General features: G+C 41.3%; 2 protein-coding genes across 2 annotated transcripts in view; one reads left to right on the forward strand and one right to left on the reverse strand.

The window, feature by feature from the left end:
- Positions 1-725: 725 nt before the first annotated feature.
- Positions 726-9370, reverse strand: dcaf8 (DDB1 and CUL4 associated factor 8). The gene is made up of 13 exons (XM_084369266.1): positions 9115-9370; positions 8541-8614; positions 8335-8430; positions 7399-8045; positions 6837-6977; positions 6615-6709; positions 6225-6335; positions 5985-6115; positions 5363-5470; positions 4998-5128; positions 4622-4741; positions 3981-4097; positions 726-2889 (listed from the first exon to the last, which is right to left on the reverse strand). The coding sequence occupies exons 2-13, from the start codon at positions 8575-8577 to the stop codon at positions 2782-2784; spliced, it is 1842 nt and encodes a 613-aa protein (XP_084225392.1). The 5' UTR covers positions 8578-8614; positions 9115-9370; the 3' UTR covers positions 726-2781.
- A 2869-nt stretch (positions 9371-12239) lies between these two features.
- Positions 12240-19211, forward strand: part of LOC311266762 (guanine nucleotide exchange factor VAV3-like) — a 50444-nt gene continuing 43472 nt past the window's right edge. Inside the window, exons 1-2 of the mRNA XM_084369294.1 lie at positions 12240-12554; positions 15990-16106. Of these exons, the coding sequence (XP_084225420.1) occupies positions 12351-12554; positions 15990-16106 (321 nt within the window). The 5' untranslated portion in view covers positions 12240-12350. The remainder of the gene's footprint in view (positions 12555-15989; positions 16107-19211) is intronic.

Here is a 19211-nt window from a genome sequence, read left to right on the forward strand (position 1 = left end):
TAATTTGGGGTTCAATATCTTAGTCAAGGATACTTTGACATGCACCCCAGGGAACTGAACCAGTGACCTTCCAATTAATGAACAGCCCACTCTACCTCTTGAGCCACAGCAGCCCACATAAGGCCTTTGCAACACAGGGATGGTCTCACAAAAGATGCTTTTGGCTTGCATTATGGGAAATGTAGGAGCAGTTTCTGGGGCTCAAAACTCGCGATTAAAAATCAGAACATCTTGGACTCTGCTGCACAGATTTTAATGATTCTTGTCTTAAGTCTTTCACTTCTGTGAATACTTAATGGACGTGAAAATAAACTAATATGGCACAGAATATCTAGCACTTTATGAATCAAAAGACATCACTCATGGAAAGAAATTTGAGAAAGTTGCATGTGAACTCCTTCAGTCTAACTTCTGAAAGTACATTTATTCATACATTATTTATTAGACCTCCATCAGCCAAATTTGCCTGACGGTCTAGTAACGAAATGTCGTGCAGGAGTTTGCTTGCAACTTCTGGTCTACTCGTCCCTTTCCTATACTCTTGGCTCATGAAAAATATGTGTGAATTATTTTTCTGTTATGAAGAGCTTTGAGAAAATCGGTGACAAACATCTCCACAGACAAAGAATAGGACCTCTTATGGCCCCATATGTCAATCAATAAATGAATTAATACATACAAGAACACAAGACAGCAAGACCATAGAATGACAAGAACATCAAATGCACTGTCTTTTTGTTTATTGCACGAATCGTACAGATTTCCAACTGACCTGGTGGAACGCAACATTAGGCAGTGGTTGAAAAGAAATTGTTCATCAAAAGCCTTATTATGTATACAAGATGCCAAAAAATAACCAGTGGGAAAATCTGAATACAACGGTCTCAAATGATGGATTATGATCTAGAAAGGAAATACAGTTTGTTTCTTCTCAAACAAGAAAGAGAATCAAAACTTTAATACTTGAATTTGAATACTCAATAGCGGTTCTGTTCATAACAGAGAGATGTCATTCATAAAAGGGAAAACTGAACAAAAATGGTGCCTCAAGTCGACATTGTTTTTCTCTGGATTTTAAAAGTACTTTGTCCTCATATAGAATATAAACTCTGCATCAATACCAATCAAATGTTTTGACATCTTTTTTTTTTTCTTTTTTGAAGTCAAACAGCATTTGCTAAAGTTGTTTTTTTTTTTGTTTTTTTTTACAGTTTTAATATATATTTATATATGTACATATAAATTCAACTAACTAGAGTTCTCATAGAAAATGAGAAAAGCTGGACTTTATCGCTCTCACACAACAAATGACTGGCAAGCATATTGACCCTACCGCTCCCTCTGTCCTCCTCTTTGAGCCAATGTTCGTACAGCACAGACAGAAGTATCCCCCCAAGTGGTGCGCTGGCTGCCAACATACGACCTGGTTCAAATAAACTGAAAATGTTAGCCCGTGATTGATCTGAGACTGTCAGCGTCACAGAAGGACTTTAAAAGGAACCACATGAGCAAGTGGAGTCCTTTATCAGTCCAATCTTGATTGGCACATGGGCAGTCTTTTAATTATGGTTTGATCCAGGTCGGTTCTGGCTCTTCAAAAAACTACACAGTTCCCCAACAGAGCCCAACATCAGTCCTTATATGCACATGCTAAACACCATCTACCTCTGTGTTTCCATGAGAGGTGAACTGAAGTTTTCCCATTCAAAGATGGGTGTCAGGGTGAAAAGTGAGGAAGGGAGAAGAGGAAGGAAGAAGAGTAAGCAAGAGGAAAAGGACAGGCTGGTGGAAGCTAAAGAAACCTCTTCCTTTGTCGAAAAACGCTCAAGTGCAAAACATCCCCCCCCCACTCAAAAAATGATAAGAATTAAACTTAACTTCACTGTGGGTTTTCCAAGACGAGACAACAGCTCTTCCCCCCGAAAAATCACATACTCAGTGCACGATTTTGTCTGTGTCTCAAACTAAAGCATCCCTGATTCAAAGTGCACTCAGCAGTGAGGGAGGGGGCAGTGATGGAGAGAGGAAGGGAGGGAGTAGCTGAGAGGCAGCATGTAGGTTGATGCAGCATGTAGGGATTTTAGTAGTCCTCGGAGAGAAAAATGCAACTAGCTGCACAAGCTCAGGGCCAGAAATGAGTATGAGACTGGGGCGATACAGTGAGGGGGCACCGGGGTCTCCCCTCTGTAAGTTCAAATCTTAAAGGGAGTCACATTTAGGGGATGAGTTTGAGGGAACTACACCCTTCCTCATCAGCACAGAAAGCTCCAGAGCAAGAGGTGTGTTACTAAGAGAGAGGGGAGGTTGTGTGCTGGTGATGTATAGCTTCCTACAGGGCGCCTAAAGAGGAGGTGCTTGTTGCCATACACGCACAGTACGTAGTTCTGGGGTTAGGCAGAGCATATTAGATAATGTATGGACAAGCAAGGGCCTCCAAGTGGTTTATAGGGATGTAAACCTCTTTGTACAATTCTCAAAATTCAGGATTCTGGAAGTGTGTACGCAGTCTGTAGTCGCGCCATTTGCACACTCACAACTGCTGGGAAACCAGGCGTTAAGCGTCTCTGTCACTCTGCTTCAAAACTATGTTTACGTATATGTGTGTTTATCTGTTTGAGTTTGTATGTGTGTCAAAAAAACTGAAAGAAAAACAAGTCTGTGGCTCATCAGTGTTTGAGTGCGCCAGTGTGTCAATAGTGCTTGCCTATGTGCATCAATTCATGGGCAATAAAGTGTGTATGTATGTATGTATGTCTATATGTGCGTGTGTGTGTGTGTTGCTCAGGAGGACATGCACTGGACGTGGTCTGGACCTCCTTCCTCTTCATCAGAGGAATCTGGAGAGCTCCAGGACTCATCTGTGTCTGGCTCTGCACCCTCACGGCGGGCCTGTATCGAGACAAAAAAAGAGAAGAATGGAGAAAGATAAGAATGAGACTATTTTGCAATGAGTGTGCAAACATCATGCCAACATTGTCCCTAATGTTAGAAATTGTACTCGTCTGCGTTTTGACGACATGTTAATGTGTGCGACCCACAACCAGGAAATTAAAAAAGGAGCGAACTCAAAGAACAGGAACAGCAAATAAAACGTCTGCAAACTGGGGAGACAATACAAGGTCCAGGAGCTCCACACCCTTCAAGCAGAGGACAAATCAGCTGCTTTGAGATTGTTGTTATTGCCATGTTATGGCATTGTTATTGTTTAGAAAGCAATGTGTATGTAAAACGCAAGGGTAGACAAAGATGCAGTCGTTACACGTTAGACCTTTTGCTTGTGGAATGCTGGCATGCTATCCAAAACCATTACCGGGGGCAGCGGTATACCTCTGTTGTTTTGTTCAGTGTAAATAAACAAAGCCTTCAAAAACAAGGGTCCTTCATGCAGCTGCACAGAGTACCGCATTAATGATTCCTAAATCCCAGGAATAAGATGGCATTTATTTTTGCACTGGCCTACAAAAATTTGTCACCTATGCAGCACTCTAATGTGCAGGCTCTGTGTAAAAAGGACCCTTGAGGATTAAAATATTCAATGCATTTCCTTCCTTATAATTTTTTTTCCCAATGTTTTAAATTCTTTACATCCATGTTTGCTAGCTTGCAGTCTTCCTCTTTCCTGCCTTTGTAACGTAACCACACTAGTAGTCACGTGTAATCAGCGACAGCTTCCTTATGGGCTCCCGTTTTCATTAGACAAAAACCACAGACAACAGACTGTATTGCAAGTATAATACATGCTGCATCCTGCATAATATCTAAAGGGATCTTTAGCAATTTAGTATTACATTACCATTAAATTGAGTAACTCGCAAGAAACGGTCCCTACTAAGGGTCAAGCACAAACAAAGCTGGATCCCACATTTCCCACAATGCAACCAATAGTATCTTCCTGCCAGGTAAATGACCACATCGTTTCACTCTGCTCCCAGGAACAAAGTCAGTGCTTCTCAGGTTTGTGGAAGTGTTTGAGAGCTCACCCTCGGAGGCCGTCTGTTCCTCATGTGTCTCATCAGGAACCACAGCAGCTGGGTGTCGTACTGGTCGCCGTGGCGCACGCTGTCCTCATCGCGCTCCCGCTTGTTTTTCTTCATCACCTTGACAAACACCACAAATTGTTTACTACAGGTCTGAATGTGTTGAAGAAGAACATGCACACACTGCAAGCATGTTCCTGATAAGTTATTATATATGCAAATTTAATAAAACTATTTGTTTTATGTCCTGGACTGTTATCTCTTGTACTTTTTGCCATCATTTCTATGCTGAATTATGTCCCCAATAATTTATGACCCAAAATAGTCATTGTAAACATATATTACAATAAAGAGTCACCACTACACTGTAACACTGCTGCAGTGGACAGTTACACTGCCCAGTTCAGGAACATCCACTTTCATTTTCACTTCCAAATAAGTGGTTAAGACGAACAGGTTAAACTGGGTTAGTTAGATATATCTGTCTGATCCACCTTTGCTCTGAAATCAAACAGACTGTGTTTTCTGTGGTGTCAATGCATCCCCGTCTCTCTCAAAAAAAAAGGGGTGAAATGTTACTACAACCAACAGAAGGCCAAACATATAAAAAGCAGAATGGAATAAGATGGAGCAAAACAAAATACCTCTTTAAGGCCCTTGAGTCCTGTGGGGTTTTCGGCTGTGGGGGCCCACAGTTTGATGTCGTGGTCCAGCCCACTGGTGGCCATACCTGGCAGATGGGGATGTGGCTCCAAACAGTTCACCTGTAGTTGTTAAGAGTAGAGAAAATGAATGAAGATGAGGGATGTTTTACAGAGAATATTCTTGGGATGGATGCCTCAGCAGCAAAACTCTCAATTTATCACAAAGTATTAAATATAGTTCCTTGCTGCAGCTTAAATAAACACTAAATAATCGCCACTAAGACAAAGAGATTACAGAAGGAACACTACCAACCACCTGAGTGTTTTCCAAGTCATCTTTAAACTGAACTTATACTATTCTCTCTCTCTGACTCACCACTCCTCCTCTGTCTCCCTCCATAAACTGGACGATGCGAGCAGAATACTTGTCCCACAGGTAGATGTGTCCACAGTCACTGCCGCTGACCACGAACTCACTGCACGGCCCATAGAAGTTCACCCCCTTCACTGTGAGAAAGAGGTTGAGATGAGAGAGGATAATGCAGTGTCAGTCTCCTTACAGTCCTGAGTGTATGCTCAGGAATAATTAGCCCCAAGTTTTCATCAGCCAAATCTCACCAGCAAGAACAATCAGTGATCATGCACGGTTAGTTCAACTACAGCTGATAAGCTTGATTTTTAATCTGTGTGTAGATTCAAAGAGCACGACTTTAGTGCTGCAATAAATGATTGCTGTAACACCTGTAGCATTATTGCGGTGTCCCTTGTATCTCCTGCGGTAGTCAGCACCATCACTGTGGTTGGAGTCAAACAGGTAGATGTCCTCGTCATTGTAACTGGCCAGGAGCTCTGCAGAGGCAAAAGAGGTCAAACGGCCATTTGTTTAATTTCCTTTAAAAGGAAGAGGAACATGATACGGGCTTTTACATTATACAGAAATTATGCAGCTGAGCGCAGCTAAGTTGTTTATCTCAGAAAAATAGATTGTACTTCCTGTAACTGGCCCATAAAATGACCCATGAAAAGAGGTGATCACACCAATGCTTTTTATTCAGTCAAAACAGACGTCATTCTCAACGTTTCTCGAGTGTCACTGATATTGCATTGTGGTTGCATCAGGAAGGCTTTAGAAGAGCACAAGTTTTAAGACCATGAATCAAGCATGCATCAAGTGAAAGGCTCACTGGTTCAATTCAACATTTTAATTTAGAGAATGAGAAATTAGGTAAGGATAATCAAATTGAATTCCAATATTACCATGAAACAGGATTACGGAGCAAGAAAATAAATCATGCTTATGTTATGTAAGATAACTGTTTTTTAGCACATCTAAAATGACATTTTTCTTAACATGTTTTTTTACCTGTGCCATCGTGACTATAAACAAGGCAGGTGATGTTGGTTTTGGACTCGCTGGATACCAGATGTGAAGGACAGAACTTTTTCAGTACGCCGTTGTTATCGTTCTCATTGATCTTCCTCTGGTCATAGATCCTGAACAGGGTGAGGTGACGAAAAGGAAAAAGAATTAAGAACTAACGGCTATTTTCCATTTGCATTGTAAGTGAAATAATCAGCACTTGAACTACAACCTGGTCCGTACCTCACATACTGATCTCGTCCTCCCACAGCAAAGTGTTGTGTCTTTGCTGGGTTGACAAAGATGGTGTAGAGTCCTACTTTTTTATCACCCTCCTTCACAACCACCAGTTTACTGCAGCACAAACATAAGGAGACACAAAGAAAAACAGGTATTAGCTCCAGCAGGGGAAAAGTTTGAAAAATCATTTCCAAATCTGGCAAAGAGGAACGACTGAAAGACAGGACATTTGTGCAACAACACTACAAACTGGGGCCTTAAAAGGACAGAGTTGTATCAATACCTCTTGTGGTTTATGATATTTTGCCCAGCTATTTCACAAGCTGGCCAGTTAAGAAACCCAATTCCTCACTATATTTACACTTGGTAAACTTGAGTAATGATATCATTTACTTGGCGGGACGGTCTAGACGCAGATCAATACCAAACACCACGGCATCCTCTCCAGCAGACAGAAAGGAGCATGGGGAATCTGGCTCGAGGGCCAGCTAGAACAAAAGTAGGTAGAAAAAAACACACGTGTAATCATCAGTTTATCAGAGTTTTAAATAGATCTACCACAGTGGGCACAAATACCTCAGCATTTACATTCACACATCCAGTGCAAACACTCACCTTGTGTGCCGCCCCTTTGTGCTGTGCTACCCGCTTGGTGTTCTTGCAGCGCTGTGTGGCAGAGAGCTCAGCCACTCTGATCTGACCATCTCGAGCACACATGGCCAAGGTGGAGTCCCCACTGTGAGGCAGGAACTTTGCCTGTGCAGATTAAGATTAAAATAAATGTATCACTATCCCTAATGGTGTTAAAATTTCTTTGCCTTTGGCTAAATTCCTCTCACCATTAATCAGCTCTAGTCTAGGGCTGCAGATCCCGATTATATTTGTTGTTGAATAATTTCTCGATCATTTCTCAATTAGTCAATTAGTTGTTGGGTCTATAAAAAGCCAGAAAATTGTGCAAAATGTTGTTCAGTGTTTCCCAAAGCCCAATATGATGTCCTCAAATATCTTATTTTGTCCACAACCCAAAGATATTGAGTTTACTGTCATAAAAGAGAAATAAAAAAGACAAGACATTCACATTTGAAGAAGCTGGAATCAAAGAACCGATTAATCAATCATCAAAATACTTGCCAATAGTTGAAAACTAATCGATTATCGTTGCATCTGTCTTTACCTGAAATACATTGCTCTTATGGCCGCTGTCAAACTCCAGCTCTGCACGGCGGACGGCCCAGTCCCAGATCACCACTCGCAGGTCATCGCTGCCCGATGCCAGGCGTGTGCCCGAGGGGTTGAAGTGCAACGTGTTGACGCAGCCTGTGTGCCTCTCCAGGCGGCCCTGGAGCTCCAGCCTCTGCACGAGACCGCGGGCTCCACACACACGCCTCACAAACTGGTGCGAGTCCCTGCCGATCTCCCTGGAGCGCAGTGAGGGTACCGCCCGCCACACAGGGCGACTCAGGTCACGAAGCTCCGCCAACAGCCATGCCTCCATGGCATCATCATCATCATCTTCTTCATCATCCTTCTGCTCTTCTTCATCGTCCTCATCGTCATCGTCGTCTGAGCTGGTGGAGTGATTGGTGCCGCCGCCAGGTCTATTCCTCTTTCTGGCAGCCCTTTTCCCACCATCTTTATCCTTTGCCCTCTCCCGTCTGCCTCCCTCGCTCTCTCTTTCCCCGTCCTCAGTCAGAGAGTAAAGACCGCTGCCATCCATGCTGTCTGTGTCTTCTTCCTCCTCCCCCTCTCTGTTTTCCCCTGTCTCTCCTTCCACATCTGGCATAGGCTTGTCTCCAGACACCTCTCCTGTTTCTTTGGGAGCTACAGAAATAGGGAAAGCCAGAGGTTTGGAGGAAAAGGTTAAGACATTGGAGTCTCATTGGGAGATTTGACAAAAGGTGTTGCATTAATTCTCCTGCAAAATGTAATATCAGGCTGCACAGATTTCAAGAAGATTAGACTCCAACAATGATTAAAAAAAAAAAATAGCAGAGTATCCCAGCAGTAAAGATACAAATGTGAACATAATTAAAATATATTCAAGCAAAGTTTCAACCATAATGAAAATGTGTGCAGCGTGAGGTTTCCCATGACTAAAAGATGTGGTTACCATCTTGAGAAGAAGACTCTGTTTGTCCTTCTTTGCTTCCAGAGGCACCCCCATCTTTGTGTTGATCCTCTCCTGACTCTTTATCTTCAGAACCACCTAGTAAAAAGCAGACATGTCCACTGATCAGCTGCCAGCGCTACAGAGCAGAGACAGCTCACACAGTTATGGTCAGTATAAATAGTTACTTTCTGGCACTGATCCTTTACCGTTAAGCACAGTGGATTTGCCATCAGCTTCAGCCATTATGTCTCCGTTGTCCTGCGTCGACCCGAGGGAGAACCTTTGAGTGCCACACACAGAAACAACATTTATATTAACAAGTGATCGGGCTCAAATTAAGAGGAGCCACCTGTTATTGTGCATAAATACAAAGGCATGGCTGCTTGCACTCGCTCAACTGTTGATAACTACCGCCGCACCGTGTGACACAAGTTACCTGTTAGCTCCAAAACTAACAGCCAAGCTAATTTTACCACCTACCTACCGCTACACACCGACATAAACAAAGTAACTCGATGCTAGCTGTCTCACAGGCCTGAGTAATGCCCGATTTTGCTTTGACATCTTGTAAGTGTATTGTCCCCTGCAGTGCTCGGCTACCTGTCACTGTTATTGACCTGAGCTAATGCTAACTAGGCTCTGTGCGGCTAACAAATCTCGAAACTAAAAAAGCTGCTGTCAGTCCTGCTTCACGACCCAACAGCTGGCTGTCAAAAAAAAAAGCGAGCAAGCAAGCAGCTAGCGTAGCCTGTAGTGGCTAACTAGCACAGCTAGCGTTACCTCTACTCGAAGGCCCGACGAGGCGTACTTCTTAGTTTAGTCCTAATCTTTACTGCAGATTTATTTTCTCCACCTCACTGCTTAGCAAGAGAGCTAAGTGCCTTGACTGGGACGTCTCTGAAGGTGAACACACGACATGAGGAACGCGTGCATAAAGCTTTTTGTTGTTAAAGATAGGTTTAAAGCAAGCTAGCTGCGTTCACACAAGGTTGACTGCTCTGTTTATGTTTTGACGGTTCAGCTTCTTTTTTTTCTTCCATTTCCGGTGTCGTGCTCGCTTCTTTTTTCTTCTTCCGGAAGTTTACACAGGAGGAACGAGAGGCATAATAATAACAATAGTAATGATGGCGACAATAATGATAATAATAATAACAACAACAATAATAATAACAATAACAATAATAATAATAATAATAATAATAATAATAATAATAACGATGATACTAATTATGACAATCATACTAATAATAATAACAATAATAATATTAACAACAACAATAATATTAATAATTAACTATATCACTTTGAACTATTTAACAATTAATTGAAAATTCCACATCTAACTATCAATATATATACATAAGAAGATAGCTTCAAGCAAAGTGTACAGTGATTTATGAATATACAACATATTAGCACAAAACCTTATGGAAGCCAGTTAAAGAAAATCAAAACATAAAAACGCAGGCTATAAATTACAATGGTAAATCATAGTTATGAGATAAAAAGTGATCATTCTGAGAGATTAAAAAAAAGTAATAATTAAAGTTAAGTTAAAAGGTTGAAATGATGAGATAAAGTCAAAAGTATGAATTACATTTTGTGAGATACATTACATTTTTTTCTTTTTATCTTATAATTTTGACTTTTTTTCTCATAATTAGAATTTCATCCAGCTTAGTTTTCATCTTTTCTTTTTTCTTTAACTGCCGGAATGGGCTTTCATACATAACTGAATAACGGTGGTCTTAAAACTCGATTTTTTATGCTGAGTCCTTCTTGTCTTCTGTAAAACAGGGTCACATGGGTCGCAATAAAGCTGGACTTGCTTAAACACCTGAATTAATAGATTTTTTGGCCACAGGGGGGCAGCAACAAGCTGTCAGCACAGCAACACTGACATTTTAAGTTGTTGGAAAACAGTAACCAACTCGCAAATACGGAACAATGTCAGCATTTGTGTCAAGTTGTGTATCTGCCCACCTGAATAACTTCAATATTCACTCAGCTTTAAGCTCTTTTTTTGTCTCCATCAACTCCTGAGGTAAACATCATGCTGGTTAGCTCCTGAAAGCCGCGCTGTGTTTATTAGCTAGTCGCTAACTGTGTCACTTTGGCTTGGTTGCACACAGTGTTTTTTTTTAAAACAGATGCCTGTTTGCAGCTGGAAACAGAGTTTATGAGAGCAATGACACTGGACAAAAACAGCAGGCTTGTATGCCATAAAACCAAAAACAGTGAGCTGAATGTGGCTAAAATACTCCATAGAGTTGGGAAGTCATGTGATCCATTGTTGAATTAAAAAAATGTGATCACTACAGCTTTAAAAACACTTCACATCAATTGTGTCTTCGGGCACAGTAACCAGCCCTGGTGCAAAACTGAACTAATTTCCTTTTAAGTCCCACCTTCATCTGTCTTTTCCTCTTCCTTCTACTGATAATATCAACTTAAACAGTTCTTATTTAACCTCAGTTACAGGACACTTCACAGCACATCTAATTTAAGCAAATGCAATGTTGAAATTAGATTAGGAATCAAGTTTTTGTGTAAAGAAGTACTTTTATGTTTGTTAACCCCATCAGCAGGTGCTAGACGCTGACCAGTTAGTCATCCTCAATTTATTTGCAAGGAGTTTATCTGATACTCTGCTATCGGGTGAACATTTGCATTGTATTATAGTGATTTTTTTTGCATTTAATCGTTTAAAAGAACACGTTTTCCTGTTTAACCTACCTACTCTGATACAAGTTCAAATGTATGAGCCTGCGTATAGTCTGAGGAAACATCTGTCTCTCTCTCACTCGGGGTAAAGCAAGATGGGATCCCTCGGCTTCCTTCCTGTGTTTATGTCATGGGTATAATGACAGTGATCTACAGCAAATCCCATGGCAGGACGTTGTCCTTCTCTCTGCGGCTGTTAGGTCCCTTGATTCTTGTCTATGTAGTTTAACTTATGAGCATACTGAAACATTATGATCTCAGCGTCTCGGCACACCACAAAGAACTCAGATTATGGTCACCTGTCAAATAATCCACATGGAATGTCAGCTGAGAGGAGGAGACTGTGAGGGAAATGATTACTCTGAAGCAGACACGATTTCTTTAGAATAAATAGATACAAACTGTGTGTGAATTATAAACTCTGATGTTGGTTGTTGATAGTTGCAAACAACTTCAATTATTAATCGACCACTTGAGCCATTTATCAAGGAAATGGTCAAATATGTGCTTGTTAAAGCTTTCCAAATGTGAGAATGTTCTAGTTTTGTCTTCTTCACATTGTCATTATTTGAATGTACCTGGGTTGTGGATTGTTGGTGAGACAATAGAAGTGATTTGAAGAAACATATGATGGACATTTTCTTTGCTTTTTCTGATTTTAAAGACTTAGCAGCTCTGTATAAATGAAGCCATGATTTATACACTGTACGTGAATGTAAATGGTCATTTTCACTTTCTGAAACAGCTGGAGCTCCATACATAAAGTTTAAAACCCATGTCAGATCTATAGCCATTAAATCAGGCTAACACATGCATGAAAATAGTGGTGGAACCTCAAAGTACAATCTCAGGAATCATCAGCGTTGATTCAACACCTCTCAGACTTGATAAGGAACATTAAAAGCTTCACATCGCACGTGATTTTTGTTGTTGTTGCAGGATTTGCTTTGTTAGATTCTGCAGGTGCAGAAACTGGCAACTCGTTTCAAAAGTGAACGGGGCCATGTGGATTTTTCAAACTCTTCTTTGCGACCACCTCCGTGGAAATATGACAGAAGGAGGAAGGGGAAGTTGACACAGCCAGAGGGGGGTTTCACGCTGCCGTCCCCAGCTGTGCAGCAGCGCTCATAAGCTGCAGCCGCTTTCTCTGCCCTCCAGAGGCGATGCTGGAGTTTGGACACGCTGACGGACGGCGCAGAGCGCAGCTAACATGCCGGGCACAGGCTCAAAATAGGGACTAAGTTTTTAAATTTTTATTTATATATCTGGCTTTAACCTGCTGTTTTCACAACATGGAGTACTGGAGGCAATGCGCGATGTGGCTGATCAGCTGCAACGTGCTGCCCCCGAACCACCGGGTGACTGCGGACACTGCGCAGGTGTTCGACCTGGCGCAAACCCTGCGGGACGGGGTGCTGCTCTGCCAGCTGCTGAACAACTTGAGACCCCAGACCATCAACCTGAAGGAGATCAATCTCAGGCCGCAGATGTCACAGGTAGACCGATCACTTCTACTCGGCTCTCAATGCAACCTGTGGTTGTAATGTGTGCAGGGCGACTGCAAAGGAGGTTATCCAAGTGAGTGCAGCCAGACATGAATGGGATTTAGCAGCATGTAAGCAGTAAGCAGTGGTAAACATTTAGCTAGATGTCAACACGAGACACAGCAGAGGTCAGGAGTTGATAATCAGGTGCTGCAGAGTTGTGTTAGTCCTGCTAGTGGAAGAAACCACATCATCTTCACTTCTGCTTATGAAGACTCAAAGTGTGTTCTGGTATGCACAAATCAAGAAATGACAAATAAATAAAACAAAGCAGGTCCATATGGTCTTTAAACACACCACAACAGGCCGCCTGCTTTAAAACACCTGCAGGTAACAACACTAATCTGGATACAGAAGCCTATTTTCCTATTTCAAGCAGAACCTGGGAACAACACAACCTTTCCCTTCTGATACTGTCACTGTAAACATCTTAGACACCACAGAGTGACCTCTGACGGAGAGGAGATTTACTCTGGCATCGACCCGTCTTCCTCAGTTTTACTTCTTCTGGATACAATCACTTCAAACTGGTTAACTGCAATTTCTTTTCTACATGTCTGTGTTTTTCTTTTACATCTAAATCTTAAAACCAAACAGTTATGAATAACCAAAGTAATGTGCCTCAGCCCAAAGGAATGGTCCAGGGCTTGACCTCGCTTTACCCATAATTCTCCTCTCTGCCACTGGAGAGTCCTGATAAAATCCTGGCTTTGATCCACCCATTAGTCAGGGAACTTTTACTATGTGTGGAGAAGTTTGTAGTTTGCTGAAGTTTACTGAGTATGAAGCCATACATGCGTAGTTAGCCACTAGGGGACTTTATCGTTTTTAAAAAATGCTTTAGAAGAGTAAAAGCTAAAAAATAAGAACATTGATTTCCTACTATAGATCACTTATTTGGCTATTTTGTTTCTTTCAATCTCAGTGGTAGGTGTAGTGTAGTAAATATATTAACCTAATGTGGCGAGAAGCACATTTCACTTGACATAACAGAGACAGACATTTATAGCAACATGTCTCCTTTAGGTGCAGATAAACTCTGACGAAAACACTCCCTAATTATTTTCATGCCTTTTTGTAATTTGTCACCATAAGAACAAGACTTCCTGTGCACCCATTTCATTCGGGCAACGTTATAGGTGACTAGATCTTTATCAGGCCTTCTCAGAAGTACAGTGTGTGTGACAGATGCATCATCTCGTCAGTCTCTGAGCACGTTTGATTCCAACCTTGTTGCTTAACCTATTATGGTCAAATTACTTATTCATAATAAACGTCATATGATGCACACACACACAAAAAATCTTATTCTAAGTAGATCTGAAAATAATCATCACCACAGGTTCTCTGAAAATGATTAAATCACGGAAACATGTAAATTTGACCTTAACTGCCATAAACAAATGCAGATTTCAGCTAAAAAAACAGTTTCCTAGCCGGGTAGACTGCGTTCTGCCTTGCGTATGTTCCCTGTCAGTGCACTCATCTGTTATATTCTTGATAGACAGAGAAAGCAAACTCGTGGCATAATGTGCCGAACAATGGGTAGCCAAAGCCTGCAGCTGTAGGCCATCCGAGTATGGTTGAGAAAGGCATGTGTGTCAGTGGGCTCCAGATTTTAAATGGCCCTTTCATTGTGCCCTGCTGACCCGCGATCTTGGAAATGGAAGCAAGGGCATGAAGGTATAATGGACTGGAGGATGAGGATGCAGTGTGTAATGAAAATGTGCTCATAAGCGCTATTTTTTAAATTTTTTTTTTAGCAAAATGTATGTTAGGTGCAAATGCAGGAGTGTGACAGTAAAATATCATGTATGGTTAATAAATACGATACTCGACATCTGCCTTTGTTACGTTCACGGAGAAAGCAAGAGTACAAATATTCAAAGACAATCTTTCATGAACCGACCTATGCTGCTAAACATCATTATATATGAGCACAGTGAAGTGGTGAAAGTGGCATCTATTCTCAAAGTATGTAAAGAAAGTGAATATGCACCAGAGCTTTGTGTATAATCAGCAGTACGAAGCTAGTGGTGATACAAAGCCATCATGCACTTCCTCTGCAAACAAACAGGCCCCAGGGGGCGGTGGAGTGATTACAGGCGTCTCCACGATGAGCTGACGTGATAAAAAGGAGCCTATCTATTCTCAAGAATCTTGTTACAGCTCTGTTTTTACTGCAAGTGATCACACACGCTTTCTCCAGTTTAGTCATCACTTAATAACGTGCAAACGGCAAAAAGGCTTTATTGTGGGCCAAGCTTGATTCAGACCCATGACTATGAGAATATTGTCTTTATGAAAGTTGTTCGCCCTCTTTCCTCGGAGACACAGATCCTATTAGGAAGTGACACCAAGAGCACATGCTTAGTGGTTTTATTTCGCACCGTGAAACTTTCAGTTTTCATTTTCAGTTTGCTGTGTGTGTGTGTGTGCGCGTGTGTGTGTGTGGTTCACCTTCACTTTTATAAAGGCAACTTCAAGTTCACTGTGCTCTCATTATACTGTCAATATAGGTTTAAAGAGTAGACAAAGCTTTTCAACTTACCTCAACCTACCTCACAGAAAGTTTTGTAGCAGCAGAAATCTGTCTGAAATAGATGGAGGCCCATAAGTCTGTGCTTTTTTAAGGGGATCAAAGCATGAACATCTCTATTTAAAACAGTCAACAGCAAAATCTTTGTCTGGAAACAATGTCACTGTTACTCTGGATCAGGGCCTCCACGGTCCGAAGTCGGCCCACAATAAGGTTCAGTTTGGCCCGCCAGATGTTTTATGCTGTTTTACTGTTTAAATATGTAGGGTCCCTAATTATTATTTTGCATAATCTGAGCACAGCAGGCAGAGTGGCACAGTACTGTACAGGAATTCATTCAATTAAATTAAATTGGGATCTGAGTACCAATTTGCATGTGTGCATATACATTTTATCAATACAGGACATTAGGTATATACTTTCGGCCCATGGCGCACCATTACATTTCAGTTTCCCTCCAAGGGAAAAAGTTTGGGCAGCTGCGCTCTGGTTAATTCGCACACATCGCTGCCATTAGTGCAGCAGATCACAGGGACTATTTCTTTCGTAAAATATCCTTGTAATGAAAAATGTTGCTGTAAAGGCATGTAGAAATTGTAGACTTCTTAAGCCTGGGCAGGTGTATTTTGGGTGAGGGCACTCTTTCAATGTATGGATCACATTGTTATTGACAACATAAGATTCAGAAAAATAACGTATATGTTTTTTTTTTGTGGAAAGACGACCCATTATTCCTGGGATAAGGAGAATTTAACAAACATGTTGTGCCTAACATGATGTGCCTAAAACTGAAAACATGCATGGAGATTTCTGGAGACTTAATTGATGAGTATTTCTGTCCTTCGCAGTTCCTGTGCTTGAAGAACATCCGCACATTCCTGACGTCTTGCAACGTGGTGTTTCTGATGAAGAAAAGTGACTTATTCGAAGCCTTCGATCTATTCGATGTTCGGAACTTTGGAAAGGTAACACCCACATCCATCAGATCATCCGTCACAACACGATCTGAGTGATATTCTCTGATGATGGTCAAATATCTTCTGATCTGTTCTTTTCTGCTTCTTCCCTACTAGACATGATTAATGCAAGTCTTAAAGCTTGTCAGGATGTCACACCTTTACAAGCAGTTTTACTAGGAAATCCATTTGAGTGAGAACATTGCCTGTTAAATTCACGTGACATCTATTACAGCTGTGTGATTAATAGTGCTTTTTACAGTGTTTCTTCATTGTCCATGTTATGAGCAGAAACAATAGGGTAGAACAAGATAAACAAACATTAAAACCGTGTCATAGTTTGCAAATGGTTGTTGTGTTGCCAAAAACATTGTCACACAACGGTGTCTAAAAAGGGAAATATACATCAAAGATGCAAAAAAGCAAAGCAAAAATAACAAAAAAACAAACAACCAAACCAAAAAAAACATAGTACATGAAATTTTTGGTTAGTAGCTGCAAGTAAAAGTAGCAATACCACAATGTAATAATACTTTGTTACAAGTAAAAGTCCTGCATTCTAATACATTGAAGTACGAAAAGTGAAAATACTCATTTTGCAGAATGACCTAATTCAGACTGGTATTGTGTGCAAAGTAAAAAAAAAACTGCTAGAAACATGAAGCGTCACTGCATCACTGTGTGTACAAACCGCATGTGAACATTGTAGATAAGTGATAATACGTCTGTCTGCTCGTGCATCGCTCTGACGGAGGCATGGCACGTACGAGTGAATGTGAGTTTAAGAGCATTCCATATCTGTCTGCCATCGCCTGCTCTTGCATTTTCCTGGTGCACTTCTGAAGGGATTGGTCAACTACTTTTTTATTGCTGTTCTATTGTGGGAGCTGGTTTTAGTGTGTGTACACAGAGTTACCAGGTCAGTGGGTTTGTAGTGCACTCCTCCCAGCTACAGTACTCAGTGGCTCGCAGCGCATGTAGGAGCTTGATTTAACTCCACTTAAGAAAGAAAGCACCCTCACTCTGACCGGCCTCACTCCAACATTTCCTTAGCCGAGTGCATTATATTATTATTTAAACCATTCTGTGCTGAATATATCTATTTTATGATTCAGTACATTGAAAGATTAAGTCTCTTTTATCAATTCAAATAGATTGATTAATTTTAAATAATTTAAACGTTATTGGATTTGGTTTGAGAACTCAAGGTGTCCTGTGCTTGTATGTGAGTGAATTTTAATGAAAAGAATTGCTCTCCAGGCAAAAGGTGCATCAAAACTCCTTTAGTCAGGCCTATTATACATGATTAAAACTGTCTTCCCTGGTTCTCTCTATAAGTTTGAGGCAATGCATATTGAGCTGTGCGTGCAGTTTTTCCACACAGACTCTCTTTTCTTTCAGTTCAGTGTGTTGTGCTCTAAAGAAGCTTCCAGTTAATCTGGCTGCTGATAATCCCACAGGGGAGGTGCTGCCTGCAAATATGTACAGTACATCCAAGCCGGGCCGCATAATCTCGGTCATGTTCAAGGGTTGTCCGTTTAACAGACAAGCTTCCGGAGGGGGAAGATTGCGTTGCATCATTACTTTTTTTTTTCATCATTAGTTAAAGATATGGGTGTGTGCAGGTTACAGCGATTGGATTGGATTGGCTCCAGGAAGTGATGTACAGATGAACAAGAAATGCTCAATCTCTTCCTTATTTCACAGAAAACATCCAAAAGAGAACATCTCAAATCTCAGCCAGTCTAATCCACTTGGGTTGAGTTGTGCCAACTCTGCCCGTAGACGGAGCATTAGTCCACTGAATATCTAATGAGAGCTCTCTAACCTACATCCCTCTGCTGAGTTACTACAGGCTTCACCCCGGGCAGCCACGCTGACTGCATGCAGCCTGGAGGCCAGAGGGATGAAGGGAATAAGCCAGAAGAAGTGTTTATTTCTTCCCTCAGCATAAAATTATATCAACCTTGTCTGTAAAAGCAAAATGTTTGCATACTAAATTTAAGTGAACAGAGAGGGGCATTTTACGTTGAAGGAATGGCTAGTTTTTTCTTTTTTCTTAAAGAAACAGTTCAATGATTTGGTAAATACAAAGCAGCAACCTTCGAGGCTGAAAAATGAAGCCGATACAGAAGTCCCAAAAACTGCAATTGCTCCAATGGCCACTTGAGGATGGCTCCAAAAGTGAGTCAATCCCCATTTGTACAATGATCCTGCCCTCTGTACGATGAACGACCCATAATGTATGATAATTAAGCCACTTTACGAAGCTTATATTAGTGGTTGGTATTGGTAACGTTTTCAAGCCAATCATGCTCAGATTGAACTGTCTCAGTACGGTTTTCAGTACAGGATTGTTGTATTAGTAGGCTATTAAAAAAATTGCGAGACTGATGGACATCGCCTCTAACACATCTGAGCTACCTCAGCATGCTTTAAGAAATACGAATTGGGTAGATTTGTAGGCGTGGACACCTATTCATTCTCGTGGTTATGACTTGTGGTCGATAATTTCCCCCAAAATATGAATAATTTAAGGCTCTGGCCTGATAGTTCAAGATTTTCTATCCGTCAGCGCTAAGCCCCGTATAAAAATAACCCAACTTTACAGCAGAAATAAACAGCATGCTACAATAAGCAGTTATGGTCTCTATAGCTAATTTGCCTTTTCATGACAGGTGTACGGGGTGAATTTTAATATTGCTCACTTACGGCTTTAAGGTAGCTATGATTAAGTGACAACTCTGAGTGACAGCTAGCCGCTTACTGTTAGCTAGCTTACAGTAACCAGTCAGGCACTGCCATGATGGCGACGGACAGATGTCCACGATGAATACAGTCTTTGGTAAATAAGCGTAAGATGAGAAGACAGAGACAACTTTCATGTCTGTTTGGTAAATATGCGCAGCCGGAAGGTGATTAGCTTAGCTTCACAAAAACACTGGAAACAGAGGAAAACAGCTAGCCTGGCTCTGTCCAAGTAACAAAAGCCACGTGTTCTCTGAACCTTCCTAGTTATAACTTTATATCTCGTTTATTCGATCCCATCCGTTGGTCGACTGCTGGGAAATTACTGCACCCAGTCAAGAAATAGTCGAGCGCATAACCCCCTCA

Source organism: Pagrus pagrus, assembly GCF_965226575.1.
Source record: "Pagrus pagrus genome assembly, chromosome: 12".
Taxonomy (NCBI): Eukaryota; Metazoa; Chordata; class Actinopteri; order Spariformes; family Sparidae; genus Pagrus; species Pagrus pagrus.

Bases quoted from the DNA above. Each gene is read 5' to 3' on its own strand.
- dcaf8 (XM_084369266.1), bottom strand. From the start codon at position 8,577: ATGGCTGAAGCTGATGGCAAATCCACTGTGCTTAACG. The intron at 6,710-6,836 runs GTGAGTGTTTGC...CTTTTGTTCTAG, and splicing joins ACAAAGGGGCGGCACACAAG to CTGGCCCTCGAGCCAGATTC. The intron at 6,116-6,224 runs GTACGGACCAGG...CACCCTGTTCAG, and splicing joins GGACGAGATCAGTATGTGAG to GATCTATGACCAGAGGAAGA.